Source organism: Panthera onca, chromosome B1 (assembly GCF_046562875.1).
Source record: "Panthera onca isolate mPanOnc1 chromosome B1, mPanOnc1 haplotype 2, whole genome shotgun sequence".
NCBI classification, from domain to species: domain Eukaryota; kingdom Metazoa; phylum Chordata; class Mammalia; order Carnivora; family Felidae; genus Panthera; species Panthera onca.
In genome coordinates this window covers 163,408,625-163,426,465 of record NC_138342.1, presented here as the reverse complement: position 1 = coordinate 163,426,465, position 17,841 = coordinate 163,408,625, and the positions used below count along the sequence as shown (strand labels likewise).

General features: G+C 45.1%; 1 protein-coding gene across 1 annotated transcript in view; it reads left to right on the top strand.

The window, feature by feature from the left end:
• The window catches only part of SFRP1 (secreted frizzled related protein 1), a 43,618-nt gene extending 39,025 nt beyond the window's left edge, over window positions 1-4,593 (top strand). The window contains exon 3 of the mRNA XM_060653491.3: window positions 1,035-4,593. Within this exon, the coding sequence (XP_060509474.1) occupies window positions 1,035-1,357 (323 nt within the window). The 3' untranslated portion in view covers window positions 1,358-4,593. The remainder of the gene's footprint in view (window positions 1-1,034) is intronic.
• The last annotated feature ends 13,248 nt before the right edge of the window (window positions 4,594-17,841 follow it).

Genomic DNA, 17,841 nt, shown 5'->3' with positions numbered 1-17,841 from the left:
ATCAAGTGCAGAATGCCTCCATGCGAATTTAATTATCTTCACTAAATTTCCTGTCCATACATTCACATTAAAATAATGTTAACTCAGGGTCTGTAGAGACAAGGAAAAGATAAGGCGGACATGGTGGATGGGCTCTTTCCTTTTCCTGCAGATAGCGGTGCTGAGGAAGGGAAGCCCTTGTCCTGTATTAGACTCAAAGAGATCATCACATGGATTTATCTGTCAAGACTTCACCAGGACTTGCTCTAATCTGTCAAGAGCTCAAAGCAGAGTTTGATTCTGTGTGGGTCTACCCAGTGGAAAGAAGCATTAGTGGCATCCATTAGTAGTTGCTTTGTGGTTGACAGAACATCAGCAGTACCTGCTGTCAGAACTCCCTAGAGGCACAGTGGTAGGGACTATGATTTCTCCGATGCAGAAGTTGGACACTGATTTTTGATGCACTCAAGCATGACCATTTGATGTGCTGTTTAATTTCTCTATTGCCGCATGTGCACACATAGATTTTGTCAGTCTTGTTTATAGGATCCAACTTTTGAGGAATTTTAGGTCCCGTGGATGTTAAAAAACGAAACTAATGGCTTTCTCTTAAAAAAAAAAAAAAACAACCTCAGGGTAAAATTTTTCTTTGAATCCTGAGGTCTATAGCTTTAGATTATGTGGATTATATTCAATTATATGATTCCCTTCTTCTCTTAGCAGTGTAGGATATTTTGAGTCACTGAATTTTAAAAAAGAGAAATATCATTTGGTTCTGAAAATTTATTTGAGAATCTCATGGTGTCCCAGGGCAATTACTGAGTTACCATTAGACACCGCAAAACTAGGGGGCAGTCTCAGAACATGAAAAGTAACTGAGACCTTGGTTCTTACCTATGAAACTGCCTCTTTCGTTGACTTGCCAGTTGCCTTTCATTTCATCTCCCCCTTGAGCCATAAGTTCGGGTTATTGTTTCAGATGGAAAGCTGGGTTCTAAAATGCTTTTTCTCCCTCCTTCTCTCCTCTTCCCCAACCTTGCCTGCACCGTCTCTAGCGTTGAGGATGAAAATAAAAGAAGTGAAAAAAGAAAATGGCGACAAAAAGATTGTCCCCAAGAAGAAGAAGCCTCTGAAGCTGGGACCCATCAAGAAGAAGGAACTGAAGAAGCTTGTCCTATACCTGAAGAATGGGGCTGACTGCCCCTGCCACCAGCTGGACAACCTGAGCCACCATTTTCTCATCATGGGCCGGAAGGTGAAGAGCCAGTACTTGCTGACGGCAATCCACAAGTGGGACAAGAAAAACAAGGAATTCAAAAACTTCATGAAGAAAATGAAAAATCATGAATGCCCCACTTTTCAATCAGTCTTTAAGTGATTCTCACTGGGTGGGTGGGGAGGGAGCTGTGGGTCGGGGTGAGGGGCGGGGCTGAGCATACAACCCTAGAGCCTGGAGGTCTGTGCTCACTGCCCCTTCGGTTGGTAGAGGACATTGTAATCCAGCTGGCTTTGCTCTGGCAGCTTTCCCACTCCTTCCCCTCCATAGCCACGCTCTAGACCCCAGTACCGCCAGTATTTAAAGCCGCATACCCAGGTAAGGAAAACCATTTAGATTAGGAAGTCTTTTAGGATCTACAGTGTGGAACAGCACATCACTGAGGAAAAGTAGGTGCAAACCATTTCAACCAGAGATAGCCACTAAAAAAGAAAATTTTGCCAGTAAAAAACAAACAAAACCCCCAACCAAAAAGCATTGGGAAAAAAGTGAGAGACAGCAGCAAAAAAACTAAGTTCTGCAACTTTCTTTGTGTGGTCACAAATTGCTTGTGGATCTATTAGCTAATCCATGCCTTTGATGTGCTGCTTTCAGTTCCAGAAACTTCTGTCTCTGTCCACCTTATGCAGAAACAAACACACACCACACTTACAACTGAAGATCAATGCCAGAAAATTAAGTGCAGGGAAGAAAAGCACCAGGACAGTATGTAATGGTAAAAACACAGGGAGGTCATGTCTGCTCTGCCTCTCCACGTGATTGTCTTTTGATCTGAATCAGCTAGTCTCAGGTGCCATGGAAGTGGCAGTGAACATCAGCCTTGGTGCGTGATCTAGCCTCCAGACATGTGGAGGGCAGCATGTGCCTGCCTTTGTGTGAGGAAAAGGAAACACCGTGGGCACCAAACCCACGGCATGAGAGAGACGATGATTTTCAGACTGAGAAGGCAATGGTTAGTGGTTTTCAAAGAACATAGTTAAAGAGAAAACAAAGAAAAAAAATTAGGAACAGCCCAGCAAATTGCGAGTCAGTGTGAATTGTAATTGGTTGAAGAGCTTAGTGTTCTGATTTCATCTGTTTGCTCATTTCACTTTTGTTTCTGTTTTTATTTGTTTTGTTGTTTTTTTTTTTTTTTAGAGAACAACAACAAAAACTGTGTTTACTTTTCAATGTTTAAAAAAAAATCAACATTAACATTTGAAAGACGTACTGGGCTGAGGGTCTTTCGATGCATTTGAGGCTACTTTCTAGCAGAGCTGCTCTCTCACAGGGCATTTGGGGTGGGAAGTGGATTTGCCTGAGAGCAAACCTTGTGGTCCTCTTTCCTGAGGAGTTCTGGGTTGTCCTGGCCCCAACACAGTGCCGGTCAGAACTCACAGTGCTTCCCATGCCTTTATTTCCTGTGAAGAAGTGGATTCCCTTAAACTTGATTGCCTATAGATCAAAGAAATTCAGAACAGCCAGATTGCCTGTCCTCCTTGTACTTAAAAAAAAATTTTTTTTTTTAAATTTCTGCAGAGGGAGAGTTAAGTCAAAAATGTCTCCATCTAAGGAGAGAGTTTCAAAGACAACACACATCTCTACAGGTTTCCCTGAGTGCCCGAAGATGTTTCTTAAAACCCTTGTGTTTAATAAGTGATGTACATAAGCTCATTCACAGAAGCAACTTTACTCCTCCTGTTCAGTGTATAGGAAGTCATTCTAAGCAATTAATGTGAATTTGTTCCTCAAGCCTGATTCTTAATTCTCTGTAACACCTGAAGATGGTGAACTAGTGGTTGTCCCTCCGGATGAATGTTTATACCCAATCCAGAAGCTGCAGTGAGGCTGGGAAGTGTCACCCCCATGGCCCTGGACTGACACAGAAACAGTGGAAGATTCTGTTAACTTCTGAAGGCTCCAGTCTGAAAATTAGCATACCAACTCATTACCTACCTGAGGGTGATCCTGATATAATTAACCTCTCACCATTAGTGATCTTGTTATTTTAACACTTTTGTTTTTTGGTTCTCTCTGACCTTTAATCATAAAGTGTTGGGGATCTTAAGTGATTTGCCTGTAATTTTGGATGATTTTCTTTTAAATGTGTATATACATTAGTTAATTAGAAATATTCTACTTTACTATTGTTAACTGAAATTCAGAACAATTTCATGAGTGCATGGATCTGGGCCTTAGTTTTGGTTGATTAACTGATGAGTTCATTGCTTATATGTATCTGCTCATTTTGACAGAGCATCATGCAACAGGCGTCTGCCCAAAGCTGGGCCTTGGGAAGGGTTCTGTGTGGGGTATTAGCTGTTACAGCAGAAAGAGTACGGAAGATTAGGCGGCCGTGCTGCGCAGCTGTCTACATGGGAATCCTCAGACAGGAAGTGACATTTTCAGAATGAGTTCAAAATAAATTGGAAATGTGAACTGCAGCTGCACGTTTTACCCCAACCATATGGTCCCAGGACTTTTGAATTTGACTGTGGATTTGAGATACACACTCTTGGTCTACAACACACCAGCAATTTGAGGATGCAAAAGGAGGCTGTGAGCCCAAAACTGCCTTCTTATCACAAACCTTTGTTGAGAAACAACAAACCATTGGTAGAACAGAACCAGTGTATAGACTATTGGCTTGGTCATCGGTTTCTAAAAGAGGAGGTCTGTATGTGATTTATAACTATTGCTAGTTCAAAGGTCATATTTGTAAAGGTGAGAAGTAATCCTGCTGGGTAGGATCCTGTGAAGTCATGGCAGAGCTCAATTTAGTCTTCAAAGATAACTAGTTCTCTCAGAAGATAGAAAGTGAGAACCCCAAGAACACTTCACCTTTAGAATATCCCATGTGACACTTGGCTCCTGGTCCTGGTGCATTAGCACCAAGGGCTTTTGGAGGCAGAATCCTGTCAGAGCTCCAGTTTTCACTTGGATGTGTTGATTACAGACCCCCATGCTCAGAGCTAGAATGTATATTTCTCATCAGACTCCAATTAAATCGTTGCTCTGTTGCAACTCCACAGCTGTCTCTGAAGTGCACCTTTGGGTAACTCCCACAGAATAACGTAGTGGCCATTCCGATCTGTCACCAGCGGATACATAGGGCACAGGTGAAATTCCCGTTTCCCCTAGTCCCCTCACATAGAGTCTAAATCTTTTACAAAAGCTTTGAATACTGTGAAAATGTTTTACATTCCATTTCATTTGTGTTGTTGTTTTAACTGCATTTTACCAGATGTTTTGATGTTATCACTTATGTTAATAGTAATTCCCGTATGTGTTCATTTTACTTTCATGCTTTTCCTGCCATGTATCAATATTCACTTGACTAAAATCACTCAATTAATCAATGATAATGTGAGTTGTGTCTTTCCCCCCACTGTCCCCAGTGATAGACCACTCACTCTCTTCCACTGCACATACATCCCCCTGCTTGAGTTTCTTCAGTGATGTTTTCTCGTCCTGGTTTTACAACTTGCAAATGATAACTGGGCCTGGGTGGGCTGGAGGAGCACCTGGGAGGCACTGCCTGATACCTTCACCCCCATCCCACAGTGATCATCTGCTCCTGTGAATAACTTCCAGAAGCGTTTCTCCCAGCTGCGTGTGTTTCAGACCAGAGAAAAGGTTAAATACTTGTTCTACAAAGACTGTGTTTTCAATGCTGCCGTTCTTTTCCATGTTTTTGGTTTCAGATGCCTTTTCCCTTCAGCTAATTCTGGTTAAAATTACCAACTAAAATTTGAAAACTCTCTGGGATCTGGGGTCTTAGACCCACACGAGATCTTAGAGGGAACCATGTCCAACTGTTTAATATACAGATGGAGAAGGTGATAGGGGAAGATGGCTGGGGTTTCGTAAGGAGTTTGGGGGTCCCAGGTCAATGGTGTTGCTAGAACCAGAACCCAGGGCTCCTACGGGCTAGACATGTGGGAACGACATCTGAGTTACTGTCCAGCTTCTCTTTGGACCCCAAGTGTGGCACTTACTGAGCCCAAGCTGTTTCATATTAGGTTATATGCCTGTTGCCCAAGGGATTCCTCAGGGTGACTTTTAATTCTGTAAGCAATTACGGTGACAACTTCATTTGATGTCATTGCCTGATTAACAGGGCACTTCCAAACCTCAGACAACTGGCAATTTTACCCAGAAGTGAGCAAATACTGCTGGGTCACCCAAAACCACACCTAAGCACAAAGACACCATTTCTCAGGCATGGTAGGAGGACTTAGGAAAATTCCATTAAAGTTGTGCTCTAGTATCTAAAGATCTTCCCATACGAATGTACATGACTGGTGAACTAGTGATATGCTAGCTAGGTCAAGGCCAATATTGGCATTTTTCCTTTGTATTCCTGTGGTTAATGAAAAGGAAAATCTCTTTTAGGTTGGGTAGCATGTCTTTGTGACCCCGCTGAAGCCCCATCACTGTGACCCATGACTTCCCATTGCTGTTTTGAATTTTTTTTAACATATCAGCAAAAAGATGCTCAAGTATGTACAAAGGCATCTTGGCTTGTGCTGCTGGAGTCACCCTGGAGTGTGGGGTACCCAAGGGTCAGGACTACTTGAGCCTTGTGCCTAAGACATGCTGCTAGCACCAAGATTGGCAGCCTTGACCTCAACTCTGTAACATCCACATCTCTTCAGGGAATTGTACAGGTGCTCTCCTACTCAGGGGCAGAAAGAGATGAAGGGTCACAATGTTATCCAAGTTAGGTTGCTCTTCTTATTTATTTGTTTATTTATTTATTTATTTATTTATTGAGAGAGAGCACAAACAGGGGAGTGGCAGACAGAGAAGGAGAGAGAGAGAGAGAGAGAGAGAGAGAGAGAGAGAGAGAGAATCCCAAGCAGGCTCAGAGAGAGAGAGAGAGAGAGAGAGAGAGAGAGAGAATCCCAAGCAGGCTCCATGCTGACAGCGGGGCTCAAACTTACAAACCATGAGATCATGACCTGAGCCAAAACCAAGAGTCAGACACTTAACTGAGTCACCCAGGCACCCCAGGTTGCTCTTACTCCTAAGGCTATCTCCCCACGGTGGGTCCAGAAGTATCAGCAATTCACTTTTGCTCCTGAGGAAGAGAAATCTGTACCAATCCTCTAATAGTAATCAAAGGAAATAGAACCAGTCTTAAATTTTAGCATGGATCCCTAGAACTATATAAGAAATGCAAATATAGGTTCGTTTTATTATTTCCCCATGAATCTAGCCCATTCCAAGCCCCACATATTTATCCATGCCCTTCAGAGAGAAAAGAACCAGAAGGAATTTTCCAATTTCTTTCCCTGTGTAAGAGAAAGTTAAGGTAACACACCTTCGATGACAGATAAACCTCAAAATTTCATTGAAAAAAAATTTTTTTTAGCATAGATACCCAGGAGAGCCTAACAAGCAGTTTCTGACATCCACACGTGGAAATTTCAGATTCAAAAGTTTGCCATAGGGCCCTAGAATTGGAACTTTGAACTAGTGCTCTAGGTTTCCCACATACCAGCAATCTGCTGGATCTCACTTTGTAAAATATTTTGTTTGGACATTTTTTTTGGCCTGGGGATGACAGGCAGGATATTATTTTGGTATTCCCCCTTATCCCCACCCACATACTCCATATTGCTGCAGCCCTTTCTAAAGTTCTGAGTTATTCTTATTAGGTATTAGTTAATAAAAGAGGTCGGTTAGAGACACGAGGGCAGGAATGAGCCTATTTCCTTTAGCTGGCTACATGTGGCTTCCCAAGTAGTGCTTCTCAGACTTTAATATGCACAGGAGCCACCAGGAGACTGTATGAAAATGCATATTCTGATTGGGTAAGGGGGTGGGGCCTGAGTCCTGCATTTCCCATGGGCTTCTCCTGATGAGAGGCTGACTTCTGGTCTGCCAAGCACACTTTGAGGTTGAGGCTGGAAGGGGTAGGTGAGAAGGGCTGCAGGGCTCAGCAGGGTCTTTGCTTCCTGCCGCAATAATGCCATGTCTGGGATCCCTGTGTACAGCCCGTCTCCATGGGACTCAATATTAACCATGCCTCGGGTTGGAAAGAAAATCACACTGTGGGAGAGCTCCAGGTAGAAACCCAAAGCTGTGGGCTAACCCTCCCAACCCACTCTCTGGATTTCACTTTTATCCCAGATCTTGACAGTTGATTCTTCTTGCGCAGACTCCACTTACTCTGGAAACTCACAGATCCCTTCTTTTTTTTCCTTAGCAATCTATTAACACTCCAAGCCTCTGCCCTCCGGGGAATCCCCTTAGTTCCCAGGCCTGGACCACCAGAGGTCGTTGAAGTTGACCAATTGGCGGTATTTACCTCGACAGCTGAAGTCATACCAGAATCTGACAACAGAATTGGGACTTTTCATGTTCCATTTGTTCACATCTGGGCAGTTTCAAGCTCAGGTTATGGGAGAGGCCAAGAAGAGGGGAAAACTGAAGTATTTGGAAGGGAAATCCCACCTCTTTGATAAATTGAGGACAGCCTGCCGAGCAGGGCTGATTTACTGAGGAACAGGCGTTAGGAATTTCTGTCAGCGAGGGCCTTTTTTGTAGGTTTGGAGAAGATGGGTACCAGAACGAGCTTCAAATAGGAGCAGAAAGCTCCTGTGTCTTTATACATCTGTGGACTATTTAGATAAGAAGGAGCTGTATTTAATCATGGAGAGGATTGTTTGCTTAAATAAAGGGAAGGAAAGTTGCATGTGTGTGTTTAAGGAGAGAAAGAGGAGGTGGGAGGAAGGAGAAAGGATCCAGCAATTTTCCACAGCTGAAACCCAACCACGTGGTTTTAATTAGGATGACCTTCCCATCACCTGAGTGCCAGAAGTGGTGGATGGGGGCTGGGGTGAAGGCTTTGGAATTCTCATGGTCCCGTCCTCAGGATTTCACCTAAGCTCTGCCATGGGCAGTGTGAGCTCCAAGGAAAAATTCTTACTTAGAAAACTGGATTGATGGTGTTGTGAATCTTGATGAAAAAAAAAAAAAAAAGGATTATGGGTGGGTCCCAGTCAGTTTGGATCCTAGCAAAATTTCAACTACAGGGAAAGAGACCCAGTTTTACATCAATCCCTTCCCCAGAGTACCTGAGTCCTGGGCCCTAGAACCATGTACGCCCAGGAAGCCTGTTCATTGGCTAGCCAGGTGGGATCCCTGGCCAGAGCATCTCAATTCCTTAGATGTCAGAGCTTAAAGATTAATAAAGCAATCAAAACCCAGAACTTAGATTTCCTTTCAAAAAAGGGAAGTACAAAGAAGAGCCCCTGTTGAAGTGCTTTGTACATAAACTCATTTCTTGCACATTTTGATAACTCACACCAGCATCCACTGTCACTATTTGTACCAGGAATGAGTGAGTGGGGGTGGGGGCTGGGGGCTGGGGTAAGGACCTTAGTTTTCAGTTTTGCTATCTAGTTCTCTGGAGAGTTTATGCAGATCTGAGTAGTTGTGCCTCTTTGCCTAGAAGATTAAGCCTATAATCTGAAGGAATAAAGGCGACACATGCCAAAACCCAAGTGCCTATTTCACAACGTGGCCCACAACAGCCAGGGTGGGTTGCACAGAATTAACTGGATTCCTCTGGGGTCAGCGCTCCCTCCCAAGGCTGGCAGCTGAGGCTACCAGGAATCGAAATTTGGCTGCTGTGCTTGGCAGGTGACTTGGTGACTTCTGTGGTATAGCCTTCCAGCACGGTAAATCAGGGCCTGACCTGGGCCAGGCCTGGAGGAGGCCCCAAGGCCCCCCCCCCCCCCAGGGGTGGGAGGGGATGAGGAGGCAGCTTGTAGTTGGCTAGAAAGAAAAATAAGCACCAGCCATAAACTGCAATTAATGTCAGCATGAAGCCTTCCTAGGTCTGCCCCCAACTTGCCAACTGCCACCACAAGTAAACCATTAGCATATTCTGGTAATTTTCTCAAGCTGCCTCCTTATGTTTGGATGCCTCGTCTTTGCAATACCAGGACCAATGACTGTTTATGATATGGAGGCCAGATATGGGTGATAGAGGCATCCCACAATGGAGGCTAAGCCAGGACAGTTTAGATATGTGCCAGAACCTATAGACTTGCATTGCTTTCCATTCAATGGAAGGAAAGAACATACCTTAAAACCTTAGACACTGGATCCATGGCACCATGAATCGTGATTGAAAAAGAACAGCTGATGTGGCCTAGTCCGTTTGGATCCTAGCAAGATATCTCTATCCTAGACCCTCCTCACTGTGATCCTACCTCTAGTCCTGGATTGGAGAGCACAGCTCTACAGTGGGGGAATGTTCTTTTCTCCAAGTCTGAACATTTTCCAGCAATCCTCAGACTGAACATAGAGCAGGTCCAGAGAAAATCCTGGCCTCTTTTCTGACTCACAATTTCCTCCCTGCCTGGTGGATGGAAATGTGTTTGCTCAAGAGAAGTGGTTTCAACTGCAGGGGAAAGAGATCCAGCTTTAAATCAAGTCAAATGAAATTCATGTGTTCTAAAAGGCATACACACACACACACACACACACACTGTCCACATGTGCCAGGGAAGGTCACAGCTCCGCCCCAGGAGGACTCTCTTTTCTAAAGCACAAACTGCTCCGGGTCTGAATTTGTTGCTATCATTTTTATAATCACTGTTATGTGTTCTGATGATTGTGAGTGGCGTTGGGAATGTTTGTTCTCATGTAATTGCTTGTTTCCTACTGAAATTTCCATGTCAGACCCTTTCATTGTTCTTATTATCGCTTGCCTCACATTCTGCCTGCTGGGGAAGACCCATCACAGTGCCTTTGGTATTGTTGGTACAGATTATGGAGTCCGGGTGCAGGATCCGCCCCCCCCCCCCCCCCCCCCCCCCCCCGCCTCCCGGGGAAGGCCGTCAGGCGGCTGTCACAAGCCAACCACAGGAATTCAGGCCCGGGAACTCCAGCTCTGTCCTTTCCAGCTGGGGTTCCTGGTTGCTGGGCCAAACTTCAGGGCAAGGGAGACTTGACAAGGTCTGCCTCCTAATTTGGGATTAGGCTAAATTTGGAGTGCATTTTGCACCCCAAGTATTTTAGAGGGAATGTGACCCTTGTGTTTCAGACTCACTCACGTGCACTTAACTCATTCAAATGTTGATTTACAAAGGGGCTGTGATGTTCAAACAAACTTCTAGGGCTTCTAGTCCAAGCCAGCTTCCCCCTCGTGCCTTAGGACTTTTTGTGAATATGGTAGGTGGGAGGAAGGAATCAAAGGTTTCGTCTTTGAACCAGGATGCAACCTTCCACTAGGGATGAAACGTGGCTGGGAGTCCAGGAACACAGACCTCTGGAACTGAGTGGGTCCTCTACTGGACAAGTCACGTGCTTCTCATCTGGTCAGAACCACCTGGATCTCCTCAAGGCCCAGTTACTGTCCAGGCAGCACAAAGCATTTGAACTTGACCTGTGCTGAAAATGAGCCAGAGTACATTAAAAGACCATTATCTGTTTACACAAATAAATGCATGTCCATGGAGAACATTTGGAATTCTGGAATAAACAGTCCATGCTTGCCATTTCTCTTCATCTGAAGTTTCAGCAACCCCCTCCCACGAACACTAATTCACTCTTTCAAAAGACCCAATGCTTCCAGGAACTTACGGTGCATTTTCTTTTGGGGTGCACACGAAACCTGTTTGGAATGGAGCCAAGGGGTGATGACATATAAGTTCAATCGTGAGTGCTGTCTTGGGTCACCAAACCTCGCTAAGGAGCCCTGGGCATTTGTCCATTTCCCAGTTCTTTCATGAGGAACTGAAAAATAATTTACCCTTGAACTTGTGTGTGAAGAGCACATCTCTTTTCGAGGTGTGGATATGTACGGATGGGCATCTGTGTGTGGGTGTGGGTGTCTGTCAGGGTCAGAGCTCATGGGTGATGGTTTCGGGATACATGTGCTTGCTTTTCTGTAGGTGTCTGTGGGGTGTGTGGCTTCAATATGAGGCCACTGAGATTTCCTTTCCTCACAGACCCCTCCTCTGCGATACTCACCATACTTGCTGTCCTGTGGAATGTTCAACTGTGTGATACCAAGTCCGTTTCATACTGATCACTCTGGTTTTGGGGACATCTTTTTTCTTTTTTTTAATGAAGTATTTTTTTTAAGTTTATTTATTTTGAGAGAGAGAGAGAGACAGCACTGAAAGGGCAGAGAGAGAGGGAGAGAGAGAGGGAGAGAGAGAGAGAGAGAGAGAGAGAGAGAGAGAATCATAAGCAGGCTTCGCACCATCAGTGCAGAGCCGGATGCATGGCTCAAACTCACAAACCGTGAGATCATGACCTGGGCCGAAATCCAGAGTTGGGTGCTTAACCGACTGAGTCACCCAAGCACCCCTCAGGGATATCTTTTAATCACTTCGACCTGTCTGTAGGCACCATGAAGTCTAATATTAATACTGAAGTCTACTAGAACCCATGTTATATATTACAATGCATTATACTAGTATTATACATGTGTAATTCAGTTCTGTGCTGCCCTTCATCACTGCCCTTGCCCTCAGCACTGTGTTGAGGCTTGCACTCAAGTCACTTGGACTGGATGGTTAAGAAGGAAGAGGGATGGATGCAGACAACTGGATTATCACAGCATTGCAGATTGTGGCCTATGCTGGGCATTCCAGGAGAAAGGAACTTTATGCTAAAGGGGTGAAGAGCTTGGCAGCATTCCAACAGCTTTGCTGTTTCTGCACGCGAAGGCTTTTCTTGTCCCCTGTTGGCACTATTGGATTGAAAGTGTCTTCAATAAACTGGCTCCACCCGCCCCCATTATGAGAGAAGAATGGTGAACTCATGCCAGCAGATTTGAATGTGTGAAGGTTGGTCTGGGTTCACAGATGGTGTCCATCAGTTGCTGACATAATCAATGAAATTAGGGAAAAGCTGGTTTTCCAGTATTTCTTTGGCAGAGGACCCAAGAACTGACACTGGATCTGAATTAGGGCTCATAAAGCATAGAGGCAGGACCCTGAGTGCTGAGCACCCTCTTATAAGATGCTTTCCACTCCTTATCTTTCTGAACAGTTAAATGTCTGCAGTTGGCTCACTTCCTTTGGGACCATTTATTGACTTTTTAGGATTACTCCCTTCTGCTGCAAATATTGAAGATCTGAGCTGGCCAGAAAACCTGGGACCTTTTCTCCTAAATAAGGGGTTCATTTTGGATTTTTTGTGGACAGTTCAAGATTCCTTGCTGTAGGACCCAACCAGCAGCAAAAAAAACCACAAGCCAAAAACAAAACCCTAAAATTAGCATAGGTGTGCAAAGTAAGACTTTCTTTTAAAAAAAAAATTTCTTTCTTTCTTTCTTTCTTTCTTTCTTTCTTCTTTCTTTCTTCTTTATATTTGAGAGAGAGAACGCGAGTGAGTGACGGGCAGAGACAGAAAATCCCACGAGGTGCAGAGAGAGAGGGAGGAAGAGTGCAGAGCCCAGAGCAAGGCTCGAGCTCACCCGATATGAAGCTCGAATTCATGAGCTGTGAGTTCATGACCTGAGCTGAAGTCAATGCTTGACTGACTGAGCCACTCAGGTGCCCCAAAGAAAGAATTTCTGATAGTCTCATTTACAAACTCTGACACGAAAAGAAACAGAAAGGAAAAGTTAGCTCCTAACCTGGTCCATGCCTGCTCCCTGGGGCTGGCCTGAGCTACTGGGGCGCATACACTTGCATTCACTGGGACGGGGTTCTACCTTGTTCTTTTACTTAACAGCATCTTGAGAAGAGCCGTAATATTGAAGTTGGCTTAAAATACGGTTCCTTCCAGGCAAGAAAAGAAAAAAAAGAGATTAAATTGGATGACTTCCAAATTTAAAAATTCTGTGCATCAAAGGACACAGTCAACTGTGAAAAGGCAAAGGCAATCCATGGAATGGAAGAATTTGTAAATCATATATGTGATAATATAATGTCCAGAATATATAAAGAATCCCTACAAGTCAAAAACAGACAGACAGACAAAAAAAAACCAACCTGAATAAAAACTGGACAAAGGACCTGAATAGACATTTCTCCAAAGAAGACATACAAATGGCCAATAAGCTCATGATAAGATGCTCAATATCACTAATCATCAGGAAAATGCAAATCAAAATCACAAAGAGATACCATCTCACACACATTAGCATGACTTCTATCAAAAAAACTCAAGAGGGGCACCTGGGTGGCTCGTCAGTTGAGCATCCGACTCTTGATTTCAGCTCAGGTCATGATCCCTGGGTCATGGGATAGAGCCCTGCATCGAGCTCTATGCTGAGTGTGGAGCCTGTTTGGGATTCTGTCTTTCTCTCTCTCTCTCTCTCTTTCTCTCTCTCTGCCCCCCTCGCCCATCTCCCCCATTCACACTCTCTTTCTCTAAAATAATTTTTTTTTAAATCCCAGAAAACAACAAGTGTTGGCAAGGTTGTGGAGAAATTGGAACCCTTGTGCACTGTTCATGGGGATGTAAAATAGTATGGCCACTATGGGAAATAATATGGTAATTCCTCAAAAATTATAAAGAGAGTTACTGGGGTACCTGGGTGGCTCAACCGGTTAAGTGTCCAACTTCAGCTCAGGTCATGATCTCACAGTTTGTGAGTTCGAGCCCTGCATTGGGCTCTGGGCTGACAGCACAGAACACACTTCAGATCTTCTGTCCCCCTCTCTCTCTCTGCCCCTTGCACACTCATTCTCTCTCTCTCTTTCAAAATAAATAAACTTAAAAAAATACAGCGTTACCAATATGATCAAGAAATTCCACCGCTGGGTATATACTGAAAAGCACTGAAGTCAGGGTCTTGAAGAGATGTTTGTACACTTGTGTTCATAGCAACATTATTCGTAATGGCTGAAATGTAGATAAGTGGATAAATAAAATGTTGTAATATACACACAGTGGAATATTATTCTGTCTTAAAAAGGAAAGAAATTCTAACACATGCTGCATCATGAATGAACCTGGAAGATGTTATGTGAAGTCAAATAAGCCAGTCACACGAAGACAAATACTGGAAGATTCCACTTCTATGAGGTGCCCAGAGCAGTCAGCTTTGTAGGGACGGAAAGTAGACTGGTGGTTGCCAAGGGCTGGGCGGGGGGGGGGCAGGACTGGGGTCTCGATTAATAGGTACAGAGTTTCAAGCTTGTACAATGAAAGAAGTTCTGTAGACTGGTTGCACAACAATGTGAATATACTTAACACAGTTGAACTGTACACTTAAGAAAATGGTAAGTATGGCAACTGTGATGTGTATTTATCACAAAAATAATTTAAAAAAATATTGTCCCTTCTCTCTTGGGCATTCTGGGACAAAAGAAACTCTCCAAAGTCCAGGAATATATAAATTGGCAGCTATATATGCAGCAGACCCTTATTTTGGAATTACGCGGTTTAGTGGCCTCCTAATGGAAAAAAAACTTCGCGGAGTGTTTTTTCCACCTCCTCTGCTCACCACACTGGGGATTACAAGAGGAAAACAGCTACACCCAAATCAAAAGTGATCAGAACTCTTGCAGCGGCAAGATTTTCCAACCCTGGCAGGAGAGTTCCTCAGTCCCTCAACACACACACACGTTCACATGCGCACATACCTGCAGATACGCACACGCACACACACATACAGGCACATGAACACATACACGCAATACCCATATACCCATATATGCACACACACATACATACACATATACACACATATGCACATGCACACGCACGTACACCCACATGCGCACACACACATACACGCATGGGCTTTTCCAGCCACCTCAGCAGACATCTTCCGTGAAATGAAACGGTTTTCTGGTCTCTGTGCTGCGCTGGGGTGGAGCCCTAAACTCACCTTGCAGGGCCTCCCAGGACTTGGGCGGCCAAGGAGCAAGAGGAAGGGACTTCTCCGGGCTTCATGGAGAGACTCATAGCTTTCCCTGGGGAGCCCTGCTCCTTGCTCCTTGCAAGGTGGACCTTGGAGGGGAAATACATTCAAGAAACATTTATACCAGTCTACTAGGCTCCCCCAAACTGTACCACTAATGTTTATTTACCATCTCTTCTCCCTAGCTTTTAAGATTTCCTTATTTTCCTTTTTTTCCCCTGCTCACCTTTTCTGTCTTTTCTCTTTTCCATTTTTTTTTAAAGAAAATCTTTCTTCATATCTTCCCCTCTGGTTCCTCCCAGCCCTAGCCCCCTGCAACCTCCCTACCTGCTTTCCTAGCTACCCCCTTCTTTCTCTCTTCCTCAGCTCTCTTTCACAGCCAGATAACGATTCTCCACAGACACTCTTGTTGGAGGGGTGGCACAGCAGCGCCTAGCTCAGGGACCCTGGCAGGGAACCTGTCCCTGCCATAGAAGTTTGGGCAGCCTCCTTCGCTCAGACTAAGCCAGTCTGGAGGCTGTCCCTGCTCCTCACATCTCTCAGTTGCCTTGTCCAGACTGCCTGTGACTTGGGGGTAGCCACGCCTGATTTATGGCAGGGCCAATGTGGGGGAATTGCAGGCACCACAGCCTCCCCAAGGGGCTGGAGGGACGTGGGTTTGGTTCCTGCAGGTATGAAATGTGGCACGTTGAGCTTGCATGCTGCCATCCGTCCCGGTGCACCCTTGGATGCAGGAACAAAAACAGCCCACAATTGTTTTCCAGCTGGGCGGCACATTCCTTCCACAGCCCATCACCCTGTAATCAAGCCTTGTGCCTGTCGTGCACACGGGAGTCTAAACAAAAGTGGTTTCCCTTCACACAACGCTAACCTATCTTCCATCTGTCAAGTCTGCTTCCCCATCTTGGGACAACTGCCATTGGGCTCTGACACCCCGCTGGGCAATAAGAGGCCTAGGAGAGATGAAAAGAAGCGCCTGCTTGACTGAGACAGGGGACAGCTGGTGTCCTCATTTTCTGAAGAGCTTAGAGAGGCACGGAGCCCTTCAAAAGGGTCCACTTAGCAACCAGCCATTTTCCTCAGTGCTGTTGGGAGTTCTCTGGCTGGGGTCCATCAGGGCCTGGAACTTCCTGGCACTCGAGGTAGGAAGAGCAGACAAACAGCTATTTATCTCTGCCCAGCCAGCTCCATCGGGAGTGAGGGAGAAGGTTGTCTTGTTTTCAACCATTGACAAAAGCCCAACTTTATTAGGTAGCCACCGTCCTGGCTATTAGGAAGTTTGCAAAGGTAGAGCAGAAATGAGTCCTGTCCCCAGGTATCTTGCAGTCTCCTAGGGAAGGTAACATAGGAACATAAATCACCACAGTGCTGGCAGGACATAAACTATGCTTGAGACAAGTATGGCTCAGCCCCCTTGAGAAACCTCAGGGCAATGCTATCCAGGAGGATCTGAAAAGTGGGGCAGGTGGCCCTGAAGCTGGGCCCCACAGAGTAGTGAGGGCTGGACATGCCAAGTCAGGAAGAGGGTATGTCAGGCCGAGGGAGTAGCATGATGTTTGAGAGAGAGAATTAAGGCATGGAGCTGATGCTGGAGGACCCAGAAGGTTGATGCTTGGAGATTCACCCCATCAGAAGTTGGCCCAGGGAGCCTGAGAGACCAGCAGGAAGAGACTAAAGGTCTCTTGGCCTGGGTCTATCAAAATCCTGCAAGTTTTAAGGACTGACCCACATAGAAGCACAATGGCTCCCATTTAACTGAGCCCAGCTGGTGCCACGCAGCACCATCCGTGGCCTGGCTGCCACTTACACACAATGAAATGAGTGCAGAAACTGCAATCGATTGGAGTAGCTTTGTGTCTGTCGAATCCAATGCAAATTTTGAGCTTGTATCTTGCATGCTTTGTTTTTATTCAATTTTTCCTGATCATTTGTCAGGATCAATGTAGTTCCATGACAGCCTAGAAAGAAGAAACAGCTAGTCTTTCATGACATAGTTTGAGTAGCATCCACCTTAGCATCTCCCTGCCATTCTTCCTAAAAAATGTTCCATTTTTCCTTGGTAACACATGTTCCCACCTCACGCTCTTTTCTGAGGCCTGTTGTCTGAAACTAATCTTTCCTCGCTCTCAGTAGAGCACAGAGAGCATATGTCCTGTCTGCATTGTGCTGTTGGAGTCCCACATAGTGGGGCAGGGACACGAGTCTAAGGTGTCTGTGAGAGCAGGGGCTGATATTTTGGGCCCCGTCCCAGCGGGTTCACACTCACAGGTAACGAGGAGGATCTGGCCCCAAGTCCTGACACTGCAAGACCACTGATATGGACTTAGGAGAGACCTGGACACAGCCTGATCTTTGTCTCTGACCTCTGGAGTCCCATATCTTTTCCTATAACCTATTTTCACATATGTAGGATTTGTAACTGGTTTAGTGAATGAGCTGGACTTGGCCTGAAATAATGCAATAATGCTATATTTCCCAACTATTGCCTTTCCTACCTGTTCAGTTGGATCCATATCCTGAGAACTCATGTAGACACCATAGCTTTATGGTCCCCTTGCTGGTACTAAGGATCAGTCTTATTCTCGTGTACCAAATAATCCAGACTCATCTACAAAGCTTAAAGTTCCTATTCAAGTGAAACTCCTCCTCCTCCATCCCCCCACATTTGCCAGAAGAAAGGATAGGTGGTCTCTTCTTCATCTTGTCCTGCCTCCTCCCCCACCAGTTTTCTTGGTTATTGGGGAGTGGCAGGTAGGAT